Below are 20944 nucleotides of genomic sequence, written 5' to 3' on the forward strand. Positions count from 1 at the left end.
TTTCCACCTGTTAGTCAAAAATCAATCAAAAATGATGTTTCTTCCTCAGAGTCCCAAGATGCGGCGGAATGGCTTTGAGCTTAAGATGCAAGACCGCTATAGCCACTTCCTGGCTGCAGACAGTGAGGCAGAGATGGAGGAATGGGTGGCCACACTGAAACAGGCTCTGCAGAGCAGCACAGAGGCTGGCCAGGACAGGAGGAACGGTGCTGAGTCGCTGGACTGTGTCCTTGGTGAGCTGTTCTACCAAACTTTGAGCAGTTACATAGTACTTATAGTCTTATTTAAAGGTTTCTATAGTTTTATAGTCAGTTTACTTTAAACACTGATTCTAACCACGGGCCTATCATGTTTTTTTCCATTGGTTTCCACGTTACAGTCACACATATGCAATTAGCAGGCGGACTCCTTCACCTGTAGCCCCTGAGACAATAACATGCTAGTATATCAGCTAACTGAGGAACAATGGAGTTTGTGTATACAGGACTGTGCAACAACCTTGAACCACCGCTCACTTCTATTCAAGTGAACTTGAATAATGGTTCTCAAGACTTTCTGAAGGTCCTTCAAAGTTTTTCTTGGACTCCTTTGGCACTCAATCCTGAACATTATCAGAGGAGTATATTTTTGTTAAGTCATTTACACGGACGTGTGAATTGATCAACCATAAAAAAGACACTTAGGATAAGTAAATGTGTCTACATAGAGCAGACAGAGGCAAATAAACATATAAAAATTGTATCTTTAGGCACTTTGTTGCAGACTGTTGCAAAAACAACAAATGTATTCCCATTTATTTTGTTAAATCTACAGAAGTGCCAAAGATAACACGCTGACAGGCATAAAATAGTAGTTTTGAACCAAGATGATATCAAAAGAGCTATTAGCCAAAAACTTGGCATAATATAATTTCCTTAGGGATTAATAAAGTATTCTGATTCTGATATTACTGAATGGTGTGGAAGAAAGAAAACTAAGGAAACTAGATAAGTGGAGAACAAAAGAAGTATTAGCATTAAGGGAGGGAAACTTTATAGGGACTTGTAGTGTGCATGGTTCTTGGTGAACAGGCATTCGTGTGGATTACATGTACTGATGTCTGGTTATTGTCCTTTTCCTCTCAGATGATGACACGGCCAGCCAAGGTAAAGGCGAGAGCATGCTGGAGAACTCGGGGAGGAGCTTGCACACTGAACTCATCAAGGTATGAAGGAATGATAGATGATTAACGAAGCTGCGTTAGCTGGGACAGACTTACCAAGTGGGTCAAATTAGTGTGAAGCTGCAGAAATGTGCTGAAGGGAGTGGAAAGTTCTGTGGCTATTAACACCGCGCTAATTTATGAACACAGACACAGCCGGGTCTTTTCAGTAACGCTCAGCAGATTCTACACAGAGCTGCTCTCTGCAAACAGCCGTGCATGTGTTAAAATATAAGGGTGAAGTCCTCCATCAGAAACTAAAGGGGGTTTGTTACCCTATCAACCTTTAGCATAACATAAAACAACAAAAAAAAGAAGTGAGCAAACTTTAAGGCGTCTCGTATCCTCTTTGCATGTGTTCTTTGTGATGCTGCAGATATCTGCAAAAATCAAAGGAGAACAGTCTGACTCACAGCTACCTGTGGGCAACAGCTACAGAATGCATAATCCTGAATACAGATCAGTGCTTTGTTAAATCACACTGTGGCGCTTCAGTAAATGACATAATAAGAAAGCATATGAGATGATTTTAATGAGACATTATCTAAAAAATGAATCGGAAGCAGAACAAGTTCAGCATCTCTTTTATTTGTGGTGCTCTGTGCGAGTCCTGTTTGTCAGAGATGGAGCCGCTCTGATGTGTCTATAAACCCCAAACTACACAGCAACAACAAAACCCTCTGTTGCTGCTGTTCCACTCTGTTTGCTTTGTGCCACTGCAGCAAAGCTTTCCTCTGTGCACGTAAAAGAAGGTCGAGTTTGTCTGCAGGCTGAACAGACAGTGAGAACAGAGACGCGAACAGGAGGAAGAGAGGGGAGAGAAATGGACTCTGAGGGCTCTTACCTAAACCTGAGGCTTTGATTTGTCTCCATTGGACGCCCTTTGTTTTCCCCCTTTTGTCCCTTGACTACATATCAACCTTCCTCTGTCTTTTTCTGTTTGTAAGTTTACAAGCACCTCACTGAGTACACTGTACCGGACCATTACAGTTGGCGCTGCTCTTCTACCTGCGGTTGCTGCCTCATTCATAAATGAAGTCCATGCAAATAAGCTATAAAAATCTGTTGCAATAAAGAGTGCAAATAAAAGAGAAGGAACGCAGCGGCTGAAGTGCTACTGTTTAATGTGTTAGGAGAGTTCACAAAAGGTATCAGAGATATGTGAGAGTAATATACATATTTTGGATATTTATGTAGAAAAAAAAATAAAAGAAAGCCAGACTTTGTTTGTCTTTTATCTCTAAAACATATCATCAGTTGATAACTTGCTGTTTATGTCTGCTTCAAGTGTTAAACAGTTCGGTATGATAACTCTTTAACTCGGGGAGTCCTGAGGAGGCCCGGGCCCATGAAGGCATTGAATATTTTAATTTAGAGTTTTGGTGGGGATGTGGATCGAACAGAAACAGATGGGAATGCTGTTTGTTGTGGAAACAGTTTCTTCATGTTTGTTGTGTGGTTTGTCCCTCAGCCTGAAAGGGTGATTGGGGTATTGTTGTCATCACTGCAGCGCAACTTTGTGAACTCAATAACCTCGAGAACGAGGCGATGTAGGTTTTCAAATTTACACCATTTGTTTGTATAGATAAATAAATTCATGGGGAAAAAAAATTCTGCAGTTAAAAAAAGAGAAGAAAGAAACACCTGATGGATTTTTAGCTCGCTTACATCGCTGCTGTCTGTCTGCAGTACACCAGGGAGACAGACCAGCTCAGTAAGATGAACAGGAACGAAGGCAGGCTGAAGCTCTCCTCTCTGGATCCTGAGACACAGGTACAAAAGGTCATTCCTTTAAAATGTTTGGCTTTCCTATGATTTATTTATTTCACTATTGATTCACCCTGTTTGATCTCTCCACCCCCTTCCAACTCCTCACGCTCATCCTCCCTCCTCTCCGCGGGACCACTCTCTCCCCTCTCCTGCTTTCTCCCTCTCCTCCTCCCTGATATCCAGAGGCTGGACTTCTCTGGGATCGAGCCAGACGTGAAGCCCTTCGAGGAGCGTTTTGGTCGACGTATAGTGGTCAGCTGCCACGACCTCACCTTCAGTCTGCAGGGCTGCGTGAATGAGAAGGGCGACGGTGTCCTTACCAATGTATGTCATCACCTTTGTCCCACGACACAGCTGTTCTGTGGTTTGCTACTTGTGCTACTGTTAGATTAAACAGGTAAAAAAAGATGAATCATGGCCGCAGTTTTAAATAGGATGGCTTTGAGCACAGTCGCTCCATCTACCTGCTCTTTGAAGCATCAAGAGCTGAAGAGAGTTGAAACCAGATATTATCTCTTCGTGCTGAGACTGTGAGGTAGCATAATGGCTCGTTATAGATTAAGACTCATGTTCAACAGAGTTCAGTTCAGTTCAGTTCATTTTTATCTCAAACATTTCAAACATGTGCCTTCACAATCATTACAAAATATCATTCCATTATTTGTTTGAAAAGGAGTAGGCATCACTACTCCTTCTAAAGATATGTCGCCAGGTTGAAATCTATGGCTTTGACAGTGAATTACATCCTGAACCTGAGGAGGATACATTTCTTAACTGCAATACGTAGATTTCCTCTTCTCACTGCAGATTTTCTGCCAGCCTCTCCCTCTGTAGTGCTGCCCCACATAATACACCTTCATAATTCATGTCAGTCTGGCTGGAAGCAACGGAAGTAGCCAAACTAGGAACCAGGATGCAATCTTGTTGCATTAGCACTAAAACAAATCTTTCTTTATTTAAGCCTGAGGCATGGAGGGTAATGCAGAAATGTTTAATGTGTGCCGGATGAGGAGCTTTCAGTTGCGTGAGCTAGCATTTTTGAGCATATGTGAGCTCTGCCTTTGTCAGGGCGGATCGCTTTAGATATAAAACACAGAGCTAGACCAACTTCTCCCCCTGCTCCTTTTCCTGCTTGCTGATGCATTAGAAAGGCTGGCAGGAGAAATCATCTGACTCATTTGTGGTTTGGAAGCAGCACACGCTCTCGTTCCCTCCTCTTCTTCCATCCCTTCTTTCCCTCGGCGGTCTCAGACAGCTGTAAAGTTCACTGGATGGAGCGATTTTGTCCATCATGCAGGAATTGCAGGTTTCCAAAATAGTTTGCTTGTACTTGAGGATGACACACTGAGAGAATATAAATATTTTTAGACATCCATCCATCCATCCATCTTCATCCGCTTTATCCGAGGCCGGGTCGCGGGGGCAGCAGCCTAAGCAAGGAGGCCCAGACCTCCCTCTCCCCAGCCACCTCCTCCAGCTTATCCGGGGGAACACCAAGGCGTTCCCAGGCCAGCCGAGAGATATAATCTCTCCAGCGTGTCCTGGGTCTGCCCCGGGGCCTCCTCCCGGTGGGACATGCCTGGAACACCTCACCCAGGAGGCGCCCAGGAGGCATCCTTGTCAGATGCCCGAACCACCTCAGCTGGCTCCTTTCGATGTGGAGCAGCAGCGGCTCTACTCTGAGCCCCTCCCGGATGGCCGAACTTCTCACCCTATCTCTAAGGGAGAGGCCAGCCACCCTTCGGAGGAAGCTCATTTCTGCCGCTTGTATCCGCGATCTCGTCCTTTCGGTCACTACCCACAGCTCGTGGCCATAGGTGAGGGTAGGGACGTAGATCGACCGGTAAATTGAGAGCTTCGCTTTTACACTCAGCTCCCTCTTCACCACGACGGACTGGTGCAGCGTCCGCATTACTGCAGCTGCAGCCCCAATCCGTCTGTCGATCTCCGGCTCCCTTTTTAGACATTTAACCATAAATATTTTGTCTGAATCTAGAATTTTGATTATTACAGATTAAACGGATTAAACCTGTCCATTGAATCCTGTTATAATAATTATCAATTTATTCATTAGCTCACACATACGACTCTCATGTTGTATTTAGTAAAACTTTGCATGTTGGTTGGACCCAGAAGTGACCATATTTGGGCAAAAGGTTGCTAGCTGATGTTAGCAGGCTGCATTACTGGTGGGAAGAGTGTGCATTATTGCTTAATTCATGCTAAAACTAAAGGCTCATATGACCTGATTTCTGAGATTTTGTATTAAAGTGAAATGTTGTAAAGTAATAAAGGTACGTGCTGGACCGCAGCCTGTAACCGTCCCTCTGCTGACTCGCAGGTGGAACCGTTCTTCATCAGCCTCGCTCTCTTCGATGTCTCCAAGAGCTGCAAAATCTCAGCCGACTTCCACGTTGAGCTCAATCCACCATCTGTCAGGGAGATGCTCACCGACACCTCCGCTCAAGCGTCTCCTTCATCTGACTCGGACGGTGGTGGTGGAGGGAAGGACGGGGGGCAGGGAGGAGTCCTCGTGAACGGAGACTCAGGGAAAGGAAACGGCCTGCCGCTGCTTCAGAGGGTGTCAGAGGCTCTGCTGCGCTTCCCCACTCAGGTAGGAACTATTATAGCATATAGACAGGTGTCTGATAGAGAAAGTGACTGCAGCTGAGTCATACAGTCAGACCTGGGTGTGAAAGCTGAGTCACACTGGGTCGTTCATATAGATTTTGCTGCGTGGAAAACAAAATATTTTGTGCTCTTTGCAAAACTGTTGTGGAATTAAATACTACAGAAAGTACAAATATAAACACGATCTCAGTCTTTCTATGTAAACCTTTAGAAGTGGTAGTTTTTCTGTAGTCTGGGTAACACTTTTCATTTTTCTGTTCCTTTGTTGTTTGGAAGATTTTTAATGTCAGACAAAAACAGTTTGATGCTGGAGCTGGATTATTAAAAAGATCATGAGAGAGTATGTTTGTCATCCTGCTGCGTTAGAGGTTTAGTTGATGTGAAACTGAGACTGAACTCTGCTTCTGGTTTTACGTGACCTGTGGTCAGTTAGCTTATATATAGAATACACTGAAAATGAGTGTTAATTTATTTGGGTGGGGCTTCCCTAATGGCCCTATTGCGGCGGACCTCACACAGAGCGAAGAGTAAAGTAACCTGAACTTAAGCTGCTGTCCTTAATTATAAAGATGACGATGTCATTTTGTGAAATCTATAACAGGAAATATATGAAAAAACCCTGAAAGCTGAAAAAACCCTAATAAACTGACACGTTGAAACATGAAGAGTCGATCGTTCTTACGAGAAGAGGGAAAACGTGTCTTTGAGTAACTCTCTCCTTCGACAGAGCAGGTAGAAGCATGCAGAAACTAAAAAGCGATGAGAGACTGAATCAAACGCAAGCAAATGATGGTTTTATGAGCTAGAATTTACAGAAATCATTTGTCTTGCATTGTTTTTATCACTTTCTGCACTTTTCTAAGCCAAGTTGATGGTTGGAGGCGGCCCTCTGTCATGCTTAGTCTTTAAAATGTCTCCACACTGTTGAGCTCTCATCTGGTTCTGTCACATAGGTTCAGCTTTGCCATATTGGTTGCAGCTGGCCCAGCACAGTCCTGGCCTCAGTCAGGACTGCTAACATTGTGTGTACAGTGAGTTAGCTGTCTTGGCCAGTGCATGATCTTTTTTGTCATGCAAGACAACGCTGAGTGTGTCACAAGCCAGCCTTTGGTCCCCAACCAGACCTAAAGAACTGTGAAAGGATCCCATTCGGCTCATTGGGCGAACATTTGCAAGTGATTTTAGAATCACTTTGCTTCCTGATGTGAGCTCAGGCCTCAGGATGTAAGCTTTATGTCCTGTCACTTTGTTTTGCGGTATTTTAAGTGTAGAGTTTATTTGGGGAGAAATAATGTGCATGTGTGAGCGTTACTCTTGGCTCAGGCCCTTCTGCAAACATTTGCAGGTGCTGTGAGCTCGGCGCACACACGGCCTGTTCTTTACCTCTGGCCGCTTGGCCCGTTGCAGCAGTGAAGTCACTCAACAGGACCGGTGCCTGGTATAAACCAGCAGCGGTTATAAAACAAGCTCACTTTCCATTTCCATGACGGGAGAAACGAGTTGATGAACAGCGCAGCAAAAAGCAGGAAAAAGCTCCGAGACGAGGGGATGAATCAGGGCAGAGAGTGACAAACGCAGGACTTTTGCAGCCAGCAAACCAGCAGCAGCAGGGCCGCCTTAAAGCTACAGGCATGAAAAAGTTTAATTTTTGGACTTCTCTGCCAGAAACATCTGTGGAGCACCAGCAGAACACACATGTACACACAAATATATGCATACAAACAGAGCGGCTCCTGCCTCTGTGATTAGTGTGCTATTATAGGTCTGCAGACTGCAGTTTAATTTAGGTGCATTGGGTGTGTTCCAAGGACACAGGCTTCACCTCTCATCTCTGCAGCAGCTCTCAGGAGGACGCCACAACCTCTGGACCCTCTTTATTACGCAAGTCACAAATCTTACCCATTTGAGTTTCAGCATTTTCAGCAGTGAGATGGTTTATCTTTGCACAGAAAGGATGTGACACTTTATGAACTATGAGGAAAGTTTAATGCCCAAATGGAGCATTTACAAGCTTTTTTTTTAACCACACTGTAAGAACTGGTCGAGGATGAGCGGTGAGGAGCAAATAACGTCGAAAACTGAAAGCAAAAGCAGCTGTGTGTGGTTTTAAGGGCTGTGAATGAGGACAGAGGATGGACAGGTTTCTGGCCTGGAGTGTAACCCTGCTCTGTGTGTGTGTCTGTGACTGGCAGCATGCTAGCCTCCTTAAAGATAAGTGTTAGTAATGTCCAGATTGTTATGTCTGCATCTGAATCAGCTGCTTCCTTGGTACTGTCATGCAGTTTTGTCACTTATGCTTAGGCTTTTTTTTCTATTTCCAGAAATTTCTCTTGAAGTTTTTATTAGTCATACCAGTGCGAGCAGCATAGCTTAGTCTGATTGTAGTTACTGTCGCCTTTGTTTGCTTTACTTGAACTTGGAAGCTTAAATGCAGACGCATCTCATCGGCCCTTAAATAGACGTGTGAGCACCGTGTGGTTTTCCTGTACAGCTTTAGCATCAACCGTTTCCCCTGAATCGATCTCACACTGAAGCAGGTGATGAATTTAAGAGTGAAAACAGTTGAACTTGACCTTTTTATGCTTATATTTGTGGAGTTGTTGGCACATTGAATTTTTCTACTCCTAGCGAGCATTCGAAGCACTTTTACACTATCACACATTCATACAGCGCTTTATTCCACACCTTTAAATTCCTTTTACCTCTCTCACACACACCACTTGATTGGATGACCCTTCCAAACAGGAAGTCAGCAACCGTTCAAGCTTCTGTGCCCACATCTGTGTTCCTGGCATGACCACGTTAGGGATATCTGTTTTCACTGAGATCGTACAGAGCCGTGAACAGACTTTGGGAGTGAGAACGTGTTGAGCAGTCTGATAGGTTGGCGTCATCATTTGAAACTTTGGCCACGTTTCTCTTCATAGAACTCGGCATCTCTCCTCTCCATTCACAGTAGCAGATTTCTCGGAAGATCGTTCTAAGAAAAGACCCTCGAAAGCTGCCAAATCAAATCCCAACCACATGTCTTGATTGCTAGGCCTCCTCAGTCATTTCTCCCTCTCTTTTGCAGGGTATCTTTTCAGTGACTAACCCCCATGCAGATATCTTCCTGGTGGCCCGTGTGGAGAAGGTGTTACAGAATGGCATCACCCACTGCGCTGAGCCATACATGAAAACCTCTGACATCACTAAGGTACGCTGCCATCGATTTTGACCTTGTGGAGGAGACGGTGGAAACCGCTCCAGTGTTGACTTGATGATGTCTTTCCCGTGTCTCCTCAGACTGCTCAGAAGGTGCTCAAAGCTGCCAAGCAGACATGCCAACGCTTGGGCCAGTACAGGATGCCGTTTGCTTGGGCTGCCAAGTAAGACCGAAATAATTCATGAGTCAAACCTCTTAATCTTGTAAATAATCTGTTTTGATTCAACTCGGAGTGATCTCATGTGAACATGTGCAAAGGCATGAGCACAATAACATCAACAATTAGGTGTAAAGCCTCATCTGTTCGTCATAAAGGGAGAAAATAAGATAATATTTACTTTTTGGACCCCAAAAGTTTAGGAATTTCTCGACTTTGAGGTTAAATAAAGTTTGTGTAAAAGAACATTTACTTGTTTGCTGATCCAGTTTGATCTGGATTATTTTGATAAACTTTATATTACGATAGCCCAGTTGTGGAATTCAACATCCATAATGAAGAGCAGTCACTTCTGCTTTTTATTAGCTGCTGTTGGAAGTGCAGCTAATGAAAAGCAGCACAGAAAACTTCCAGGAACTGTCCGGTCTTGACGTGAAATTAGAATCTGTGACAGATTTTACGAGCCTCACACCCCACCCCCATCTCCACCCTCATCCCCACCCCCATCTCCACCCCCATCTCCACCCTCATCCCCACCCTCATCCCCACCCCAAGCCTCCAGGCCTAGTGGTGGCTTTCACATGTAACTGGTAATGCTGTGAGCTATAAAAATACTCCAGGCCAGCATAGAAGTCACACCTTTTACTAAATGGTGCGAAAAATGATTAAGAGACTTCAGGCGTCATTCAAAAATGTTAGAACCCACTGACATATATCCAAATATCCAGCAGAGATCACGCAAAGACAAAAGGCCCTTTCATACAACTGTTCTAAACTATAATCTGGAAGAAGAACAAAAGTAACAAAAATATAGAAACACAGGGAAGCAGGGGAGTCTGTGTACAGGAGCAAGTAACTCTTTAATAGAACATACATGAAGAAAATAAGTGTTTTTAAACAGTGAAACTTCATACTTTATACTTTATACTAAAATGTTGGTATTTGGTTGCACGTATGAGGCAAGAACTGTATGTGTGTGTTGTGGTTGCAGGCAGGTGTTCAAAGATGCTCAGGGCAGCCTGGATATGGATGGGAAGTTTTCTCCTCTCTATCGCCAAGACAGCAGCAAAATCTCAACTGATGACCTCATCAAGCTGCTGGCCGACATCAGGAAGTGAGTCAACACCACTCCTCTGCTATTTAAGCTAGCGCTTAGTTACTGTGGCACAAAAACATCATCCAGGGGTACACTTATGCCTTTAGGTCTATATTTCACATGCCATTGCCTAAGAGGAAGTACTACTCAAACAGGATTGTCATTAGGGAGGTCATCACATATAAAGCACACTTAACCCTTAAAAGGACACTGATCTTGTGCTGAATCTCCTTTTCCCTGTCAGACCAGAGAAAAGCAAACTTCAGATCATCCCTGGACAGCTGAACGTCACCATCGAGTGTGTCCCGCCTGATTTCTCAAGTAAGCAGCTTTGTGTTGTTCACTGCATGAAACCCAACAATTATATTAAATGATTTTACATTGCATCCCATGCATACATCTCTGCGTGGGATGCAAGCAGCTACCTGTCTGTCGAGTGTCTGGGTCTGATGTTGAGGAAATGATCTCCATTCCTGAATGAGTGTAGCCTGCAGATATGCAGTGGCCACTGCCTCTGATCAGCCTAGTATATCCCAGTGATGTTCAATAGGAGACATAAATGATAATTTAGCCACTTTCTGATCCATAAAGCCTGAACTATTAAGCCAGTGTGTCCGTAGTTCTGCTGAAACAGCCGCAGGGTGGGACGCTAAAGCAAAAATCGCACAAGCACAGGTTGGAGCAGACACTCTGTTCCTTCAGATTTCCACTAAGAGCGATCAGACTGGGCTATTAACATGCTGGATGCTGCCTTGTAAAAGCCTTGTTAGCATGTTCTTTGAAGAACAACAGAATCAAATATTCCTGAATTAAAATTTTGTTAAATCTGAGGACTTTTGAGAAGTTACATTTTTAGATCATCCGAATTATCAGATGCAATGATTAATGTTTCCCACAGAGAGCATGTGACACGGCGTGTAGGCAGCGTCAGGTTTCATGTCTGGGTTTGCGCAGTGAAGGGTTTGTTTTGTAGCTCAGAAGTGAAATGACGTTAACTGACATGACACGAGAGGCAGGGACACAGCAGCCTCTGACTCGACGTGTGCTCTGTGCCCCAGACACGGTGACGTCCTCTTACATTCCCGTCAAGCCCTTCGAGGACGGCTGTGAGCGGGTGTCGGTGGAGATCGAGGAATTCCTCCCCGAGGAAGCCAAGTACAACTACCCCTTCACCACTTACAAGAACCAGCTGTATGTCTACCCCCTGCAGCTCAAATATGACAACCAGAAGACCTTCACTAAGGTGCGTGAGTTAGGATGAAAAAGATGTGATGGGTGATGGTGGTGGTACATTTTAAATATTGCCCGTTTGTGTGTTACTGGTGCATACTGAGAACGAAGCGTGCGTGACTGACTGAGCTCAGAGACACAGTCGTTCTTACTGATTATCTGCTTGGCTGACTAATGTCACCTTTCCTCCATTGCAGGCCAGAAACATTGCCATCTGCATCCAGTTCCGAGATTCTGATGAGGAAGGTGCCGCTCCTTTAAAGGTCAGTGTGTACTGCAACATGGGACTTTTTCTAGATGCTGTTATGATGAAGGTCAAACATTTTTCAGGTTTACCAATAAGGACGACTGTGATTGTCTTCAGACTAGGGCTGCACGATTAATCGTTAGAAAATCACGATCTCAATTCATACTCTCTCTCATCTCATTTCCAAATGACAACGATTTAAAAAAAAAAAAAAAAGACGACGACGATTGTACCGCATTTTGATCCGGGACGTAATCTGCATGAAAACAAGCGCTCACTCTTCCTGCTCAACAAATGACAAGGGCGGAGCCTTATACCACGTGATACAGAAGCTGGCTGCTAAAATTGGCAGGGAAAAAACAACGGAGAGCACGTCAGGGATGACGAGAAAGTGACAGGAGAAAATCCGTCCCGGTCAACCACCCAAACATCAATAACCTTATACAGCGCTTCCCTATACACGTCAAACTTCCGCAGGCACAAAGAAATTACGAAGGCTATTACTTATCACCTGACCAAAGATATGGCTCCATCAACACTGTGCAAAACGAGGGATTTAGGAAAATGATCAACACCCTAGACAAACGCTACACAGTGCCGTCCCGCAACTATTTTTCTATTGTTGCTCTACCTGCTCTATACACGCAGTGTCGAGCAACGGTGGAGACGGAAATTCAAGCAGTACAACATTTTGCGGCAACGACAAAACGTGAGACATTTGTTGTTTTTATGTTTATTTATTGTTTTTATGTTCAGTCTCAACTGTTACGAAGTTGATGTGCAGTTAATAAGTGCAATAAATATTTATATTGGAAAAGAAAATCGTGAGAGAATCGTGATCTCAATTCTAAGCCAAAAAATCGTGATTCTCATTTTATGCAAAATTGTGCAGCCCTACTTCAGACTATCATTGACATGATATATTGATGTATGAATTTAAAACCAGATGTGTAGCAGTGGATGGGGGTTGGAGCGGACTCATCGCTACATGTTCAAGCAATCTGTCCAGTGTGTTTGAGAAGTACTGCACCTATATGACCTTGCTATTCCCACTGTTTCTGTTATATATAGCAGATGGTCAGAAATGCATCAACCAAGTGCAACATGAAATCACTGCTGGCAGCCATATATAGGACAGAGAAGCAGCCACTGTGACGTCAGCCATTGCTAGCAAAGAGCTGCTGTGAAGCCTCAGAGTATTGTTACTGTTGCCACCTGGCTGTTGTAAAACTGGATGCGATGAGTAATTTGCATATCTTGTGGATGAATGAAAGGACGCTGCACACTAATAAGGTATAAGCCTAATAGGGTCAGCTGGGGTCCCAATGGGTCACGGCAGATAGCTGCCCCTCCCTGAGACTGGTTCTGCTGGAAGTTTCTTCCTGTTAAACTGGAGTTTTTGTTCCAACTTTTGCCAAACGCTCACTCATGGGGGGGTCGTTTGATTGTTGGGGGTTTCACTCTTTCATTGAAGCGTCTTTATAATACAGAATGCTTTGAGGCAACGTTTTTGTGATTTGTTGCTGTGTATAAACAAAACTGAAGTGAATTACTTACAAGGTAGGCCCACTCTAATTCAAACCCTGTTTTGCCATCTTTTTTACCTTTGTGGAGACTGTTGTTTACAAAATGAACATTGTGCTGTATGAAATAAGATTTCAAGCTAGCAGCTGAGACCATAAACTCATCAGGAAGTTGTTTGTGACCTCAAAGATCAACGGAGGTCCGTTTTTTCAGAGACGTTTATATGCACTAGGGCTGGGTATCGTTACTTATTTCGATTCGATTCAGATTCACAAGATCCCAATTCAATTTGATACGCGATTCGATTCGATTTGATTTGAATCGGGGAAATTTTGCCTCAGACTGTCAGAAATATTATAATTCTGATCATTTATCAGTACATATCCATATTTTTATATCTATAAAAAGAAAGCTGACACTTGTGAGACTTTATCAAAGGTGTGAGCATCACAGCAGATGCCTTTGTGTCAAAGTAACTGAGGACAAAACATAGAAAAACATGAAGGAAGGAGCCTGTTACAGAGATTAAAGAGTTACAGAGGTTTGATTAGAGACACAGCTAAGTGTTTTGCAATTTGGCATCATTTTAAGAAGTTTAATTTTCTTCAGTGAACAGCACGGTAGACTGGTGCGTAATAAGCAAGCGATTAATGCAGAAAACAGATTTTTAGATGCGAAAGTGTTCTTAAAGTACACAGAGAGAGAGAGAGAGTTGTGCAGGAAGTTTCATTATATCGTGGTGGAAGCAAAGCAGCCAAAGTAAGAGGGAATTCATGACGATGTTTATGAGAAGCGAAATGTGAAGCGTAGTTTGGATCTTCTTTTGCTGCTGGTTCAGTCAATTTTGGTTGGAGAGAGACAAAACTGCAGCTTCAGAGTGTAGTGCAAAAAAAAGACAGAAACACAAAGCACGCGCCAACGCATCAGAATCTGTGAGCTTTTGGTAAATGGACTGATTCTTATATAGCGCTTTTCTACTCTCCCGGAGTACTCAAAGCGCTCTATACAACATGCCTCATTCACCCAATCACACCCATTCTCACAAGCACTTTATCTACACTTAGTGCTTTCTAATGACATTCATACACCTTCATACTCTGATGACTCCGGAGAGCAAGTTGGGGTTAGTATCTTGTCCAAGGATACTTGACATGCAGACTGGAGGAGCCAGGGATCGAACCAACCTTCCGATCAGTAGGTGACCTGCTCTACCTCCTGAGCTGCAGCCACCTTTTGGCCCCGATGGCATCTCTGCGTACGTGCCGTTGGGTGAGAAACCTGACATCTCACTGATTCTGATGTGTTGCGCAGAATCCGTGTACCTGCTCTCATTTGGTGTTTGGTGGTTGTGGAAATTTTGTGAGGTTTAACCTGAGATTCTGTCGTTTTGGGGAAAATAAATTTATATTTTAATGAATCGATATCGTGTTATTCAAGCTAAAATTGATTTTAATCAGAAAATCGATAATCTAAACCCACCCCTAATATCCACTTCTTTGCAGCCAGGAATCGCCCCTCCGCTGGCTGCCAGAAAGAACGCATCGGCTTCAGTTTTACAGACCCTGACGCTTAGCTCGCCGCCACTTCGTCACAGATTTTTTTTGACATTATTCTGTACATCATTTTTCTTGTCTTATATGGAATATCTGTTTTTGCCTCGTTACTTCTAGAGCTTGAAAAGGAGAGTTTATAGACAAGGAACAATGTGTGGAAGAGAGAGTGACTCACATCTGTGTCTCATAGTTTTATCAAACTATAGACGTGATCCTGGCTCTCTACATAGCTCAGCAAAGCTAATGGAGAGAAGAACAACAAGGTTTTAAAATGCTACAGTCAACATAACGATAAAAAGGAAACAAGGAAACAAATAGAGGGAGACCAATACAAAAAAGTGAAGATTGTTGAAGAGGCGCACCAGAAGCCCGGATTATTGTTTGAGAAACAATAACACTGCAGTGGAATGTCCTGGGAGAGATTCGATCAGTGACAGGGGCCTCAGATATGATAAACTTTTCCTTTTATTGCTTTTTACAAAGTGAGACTTGAGATTGCAGCTGAGGGGCCCAGGAGGAGAAGGGAAGCGCTCGCAGCAACCAGTTATTATAGCTGGCAACGGAAGATAATGAATGGTCACTCTTTTTCTCTCTGGCCACACATTTCAAATATTTGTGGTCGGAAATAGTCATCAAAGCGCTGCAGATTGTTTTTCTTTTCACGTTTCTTGAGGGAGAGAAACAGAAATTCTGAGTTTAACCACGAAAACATTGAGCATTTTCAATCAGCGGGCAGTCGGGCATATTACACCGCAGCTAGGAAACACACAGATTGACCCAGACGTGGGTCAGACTGCGTTCCAGACAACGCTCAAAGTACTGTGAGGCAGAAAGCTGTTTACAAACAGGAGCAGGCGGCACACCTCTCGGGAGATTTAATCAGAGTTAGCGGAAGCTCAGTAAGGTCCTGGGGTTTACATAAGATGCAGCCAGACTGAGAGGAAATTCATTCAAAGCCTTATGGAGTCGGAATGTGAGGGCTGAAGAGGATGGAATTCTCAGAGGACGGGAATTTAAAGTGCATTCATTTCCATTTCATCGTTGAGAGACCAGTTGCTCCTCAATCCTTGAGTTCATGGTTGGAGTGCTCTCATTTTTGCACCAGTGGCCGACACTTTAAGTCATGTGTGGTGCAGTTCATGTGCTAACATGCCAGCCTTTGTGATAGATAATATCAGAAGCAGCTCCTCCAGACCTCCTTCGGCCCCCATCCTGACTCAGACAATCGTAACTCCCATCAGCCTCTTTGCCTCTGCAGCTCTAGAGGTACACATCAAACCATGCACCACCTGCACTCCTGGATCTCAGATCTTTCCCCCTGCCTCTTTCCTGCTCCACCTACAGCTTGTTTCCAGATTGTTCTGGGATTTGTGAACCCTGTCCTCTCTCACGAAGCCTCTCCCATCCTCTGGGCTCGTCTCCTGCGGAGGCTTTCAGGCATTTGGCTCCTGTAGCTCTGTCCGGCCTGTTGGCTAGCGCTGCACATTCATGTTCATTAGCGATGACAACAATAGTTAGCATCCTAATTACAGTATGAAGCCATCACAAGTGGTTGGAATTTTTTCCCTCCCCTTTGTCACCCTTCATTAGAAACATCCTGACCTGGTCAAGCTTGAGCTTGTTGCGAATTTTAATTTTTCCCACAGAGTTCTTGCACTGACTCCTCCTCAAAAGTGATCCTCAGAGGTCAAAAGTCACCTTAAAGCGGTCGTGACAGTTCACTGCCACATCCTGAGCCTGGGTTCTTCCTGTTAAAGGGGAGTTTTTCTTTCCCACTGTTAGAGCCACCTGTTTGGGTGGCTGTAGCTCAGGTGGCAGAGCAGGTCAGCCACTAATCAGAAGGTCGGTGGTTCGATCCCAGGCTGCCTCCTGGCTGCATGCCAAATATCCTTGGGCAAGATACTAACCCCATGTTTGCCTACTGGTGGTGGTCAGAGGGCCCGGTGGCGCCTGTGTCCGGCAGCCTCGCCTCTGTCAGTGCGCCCCGGGGAGGCTGTGGCTACAATGTAGCTGCCATCCCCAGTGTGTTAATGTGTGTGTGAATGGGTGAATGACTGAATGTAGTGTAAAGCGCTTTGGGGTCCTTAAGGACTAGAAAAGCGCTATACAAACGCAGGCCATTTACCAAATGCTTGCTCATGGAAACGGGGTGGGATCTCTATTATTAGAGAACCCAATAAAAGACCCTCTATTGTTGTAGGGTCTTTACCTGACAATATGAAGCAGCCAACTGTTGTTGTCATTTATTGAATTGAATTGACTTGTTTGTGTCATCATGTTCTGGAGGAAGGGCTCTGCTGCTCACATGAAATAAGTCCATGAGTTTTGTGCAAGGTTCAAAAGAATAGAAATTGTCACACTGTGGCATCTGTCTAGTCAGAGCCCAAACATTTTGCAATCTTAGGTCGTCCTTTGTAGTTTCTCTCAGGCTATGTTTAAATCATTGCTGATTGCATGATCCATACAGGCTTGCTCACTTCCTCGCCTTTTGTACAATTTATGGCAGTAACCACAGCTTCCTGAGCGCTTACTCATCACCGTGCCCGTAAAATCAAAGGAGTCCAATAACCAATGCGCCTCTTTGCCTTTCAGTGCATCTACGGCAAGCCGGGAGATTCACTCTTCACCAGCAGCACCTACGCAGCCGTCCTGCACCACAATCAGAGCCCTGACTTCTACGATGAGGTGAGCTCATGTTGCAGGCTCGACCTTATTTCTTCCACACATGGCATCACCTTTTAATTCATATTAAATTAGATCAAGTTAGCAGATTTAGAGGAAGTTGAGTGCTTCCAAAAACTGAGAAATGAGTTTGATTTTAAAAAGAAATTTAGTTTATGCCCTTAAATCTTTTTTTTTTTCTAATTGGCCGTCTTTAGTACTGACATTCCTCAGCAGCACTGAGATAATCCCATAAATCTGTCTCAGGGTTGTGATCTCGCACTAAACTGACCCGACAGTCAGTGCACGCATGCACATGCACACGCACACAAATACAGCTCAGCAAAAGAGGTACAGTTAGAGCGGTAGAGCAGAGGGGGTCCATATGGTCTTGATATCAAAGGGATTAGGATCTTAAGCTCCCCCTGTGTGCACCCACATGCATGCAGGAACACACAGAAGTGCACTCTGTGGGATTTACCTTCACATTGTTCAGCTTCCAGTCACATCAACCAAAATTTCTGCTTCAACAAGGCAACGATGATCTTTGTGCTTCTAAATCTGTCGGTCTTGTTAGTTCCATAGTGAAGTGCATTTAAAAGCAACATGTAGGACACATTTATAGTTACTGATATTATATAAAGGGTTCTGATCTTGTTTGTCATAGTCACACCTAAAATTTGTTAACTTTTATATCTTAAGGATATATCTTGTCTGGTCTTTAGACTTTTGTCTAATTTGCAGACGAGAGTAAATTTAAAACAGAACGATGCATGAATCACGTGTTCTGGTGTTATAAATGTAAGAGCCGTGATATTCAGTCATGGCATTGAGAGGCTGTTTATGACGATCTGGGTCTGTGCATGTCATCAAAACTTTTTTGTGTCATTTCCTGTCAATAAAACCAGCATGTGTGGTCGCAGGAAAAATCCATCTCCCTGTTGTTGCTGCCCTCTGGTGTCTCGGTGTCACAGCAGCAACTCCCAGATGAAACAATGCTTTTGCTGTTGTTGTTTTTTGTTTTTTTTTCATTTTAAACATTAATTAAAGGATAAACACATAAATAAAAAAGCACAAGCAAACCCCTTTCATTTTCTTCATGGAGAGAAAATGCACAAAGTGTTCAAATTCATGCCAGAAACACTCAAAAAGAGAACAGTTACACTACAAAAGCATCCCAAACGTCTCCAAACAGCTCCAGTTTCTGTTTCAGTACATGTGTCGTTCTCTGTAGAAGATGATTTGACATCTTTAGTGTGTGACATTTACTCCAAAACAATGCTGTTAGACTTTCGGCATCTAAAAAAATCATTTTCTCTGATGTTCAACTTTTTTACTCAAGTAAAAGTGTAAAAGTACAGGCTCTGAAATGTACTCACAGTAAGAAAGTAGCTCTTTGAAGGACACTTCTACTAACAACTTTCATACAAAGGTAACTGAACCTATATTAATATAATAATATCATAATATTAGTACATATTATTCAAATTTAAATTCTAATTTTAGTAAATGTAATTAGAATGTAATTAGATGCAGTGAAACAACAACTGAATTCAATCACTGTTGCAGATGTCTGTCCCTTACACTGACACTAAACTGTTTATACTGTTATTGTTATTATTTATTATAGTAAATGTAATTAGATTGAATCTATCATGTGGGACACATGCAGTGAAACAACAACTGAATTCAACAAGATGTCAGCAGTTTCACTGTGGCAGATGTCCGTCCCTTACACTGACACTAAGCTGTTTATACTGACTTTATACCAGACAGATCACAGTTGTTATAAAGGTGGAATTCAGTGCATGAATCTAATCTTCATCAGCTTAAATGCAAATGCTTTCTTTCTTTCTTTCTTATCCTTCTCCATCTCTGAGTGAAGCTGGCTCTCTTTCTTCTCTCCCTGTGAAATCCAGCAGGTGGCCCTGTAGCTTGTAACACACTGTGTGTTTGCTGATGTTCGCTGAACTGATAGAAGCGTTGCATTTAAAATGACCTATTCTGCAGCACAAGCTAGATTCTGAAGTACTGCTATCACAACTTACACCTGCACTCACCTGCTCCCACTTTAACTCCCAACTCTATAGATGATACTGCTGAAGCACTGAAGTAACAAGTCCGTTATGAAAATGTAAGGAATCGAAAGTACAGATATTTGTTTAAAAATGTAGGGAGTAAAAATGAAAAGTAGTCCAAAAAAAGCTACTCAAGTAAAGTACAGATACCTGAAAATACACAAGATGGTTATTTTTAGATGTCTTTTGTTGATTTTATGTTAATTTTACCTCTTAATAATTTAGAGGCTGAAGGAAACCCTCACTGTCAGTATATTTTTGCAGGTTTCTTGAGCAAGCCCACAGTGTATAAAAAACATCAAAAAAGACAACGAGGAAACCACAGCATGTGGCACATCCTTTAAAATGTTGCCTTGGCAGTACTATGTAATACCTATATGGTATCCATTATTGGAATCGGTGCCTCTAATCTTGTTTATGTGTGAAGATTGAACTGACGGTGACATATGAAGATTAAAACAGCGACCTGTTCCTCTGTGTGTGCAGGTGAAGATCGAGCTGCCGGTTCACGTGCATGAGAAACATCATATCCTCTTCACCTTTTACCACATCAGCTGTGAATCCAGCAGCAAAGCCAGCAGCAAGAAGAGGGACGGAGTGGAGTCACTTGGTGAGAAATTTGGCTTAATGAAGCTTTATTAAAATGTTGGTGAGCACATTATTTAGCTTGTTAAAATGCCTTCTTCTAAAGCTCGGCTGCTTTCGCGTGTTTCAGTGGGCTACTCCTGGATGCCTTTGCTTAAAGATGGGAGGATGCAGTCGTTGGAGTTCCAGTTGCCCGTGGCTGCCACTTTGCCTGCTGGATATCTTTGTCAGGACACCAGGAAGGTTAGATTGTAGCCATGAAAACGCTCTGGTCAGCTCTGTCACTGTCATGCTCACGATGTTAAAGCGAACGTTGAGCCCTCAGGTTTTAGCCCTGAAGGTTATTGGAGTTTTGAGGGAATGTGAAAAGTTTGCAGATACTTTATTGACTCTGTTTTGTCTATTATCTTCTTCGAATGGTCTCAGGCTGATATCAAGTGGGTGGAAAACGGCAAGACACTGTTTAAAGTGAGGACCCACGTAGCATCAACGATATATCCTCAGGTACAATTTGGTTCTTTTGCTTTTTTATGCACAAATGAAGGTTTTCAGGAACACTGATGTCCTGTTTTGTTTCGCCGCAGGACCTCCACCTACACAAATTCTTCCAGCACTGCCAGCTGATGAGAACAGCATCAGAAGGCAACCCAGCAGAACTGATCAAATACCTGAAGGTAAGATGCTGTGAGGCAGTGCACAGTCAGTTTTTTAGCTTTGGTCCATGTGCAGTTATTGATCATTTACAGTACTTCCACTATATGTGTCATTTGGCAATGCACTAACAGATCGATAATTTTTGTAGGGCATGCATCATTATGACTACTTATGAGCTTCAACAGAGCCTCAGTCATTCAACAATCAAAATACCTTTCAGTGCTATTATACAACAGCCTCCATTAAAGCAATAAAATGCTTATAACACAGTTTATTAAGTTAATAAAGGATATGGATGGATGATGGCAACCCCAAATGCAACAATGACAAAAGATATTGTCAAAAAACTAAA

General features: G+C 43.2%; 1 protein-coding gene across 4 annotated transcripts in view; it reads left to right on the top strand.

Moving 5' to 3' along the window:
• dock11 (dedicator of cytokinesis 11) overlaps positions 1–20944 on the top strand; it is an 88160-nt gene that overhangs the window by 14130 nt on the left and 53086 nt on the right. For all 4 annotated transcript variants that reach the window (XM_087837739.1, XM_087837737.1, XM_087837738.1 and 1 more), the window contains exons 8-23: positions 50–233; positions 1125–1204; positions 2891–2974; positions 3155–3295; positions 5313–5585; positions 8676–8798; positions 8888–8970; positions 9956–10078; positions 10305–10381; positions 11119–11303; positions 11488–11553; positions 17207–17299; positions 19840–19963; positions 20069–20181; positions 20365–20442; positions 20523–20612. In XM_087837739.1, the coding sequence (XP_087693865.1) occupies positions 50–233; positions 1125–1204; positions 2891–2974; positions 3155–3295; positions 5313–5585; positions 8676–8798; positions 8888–8970; positions 9956–10078; positions 10305–10381; positions 11119–11303; positions 11488–11553; positions 17207–17299; positions 19840–19963; positions 20069–20181; positions 20365–20442; positions 20523–20612 (1917 nt within the window). The remainder of the gene's footprint in view (positions 1–49; positions 234–1124; positions 1205–2890; positions 2975–3154; positions 3296–5312; positions 5586–8675; positions 8799–8887; positions 8971–9955; positions 10079–10304; positions 10382–11118; positions 11304–11487; positions 11554–17206; positions 17300–19839; positions 19964–20068; positions 20182–20364; positions 20443–20522; positions 20613–20944) is intronic.

The sequence above is a fragment of the Neolamprologus brichardi genome, chromosome 3, assembly GCF_056152115.1.
Source record: "Neolamprologus brichardi isolate AB-2024 chromosome 3, ASM5615211v1, whole genome shotgun sequence".
NCBI classification, from domain to species: domain Eukaryota; kingdom Metazoa; phylum Chordata; class Actinopteri; order Cichliformes; family Cichlidae; genus Neolamprologus; species Neolamprologus brichardi.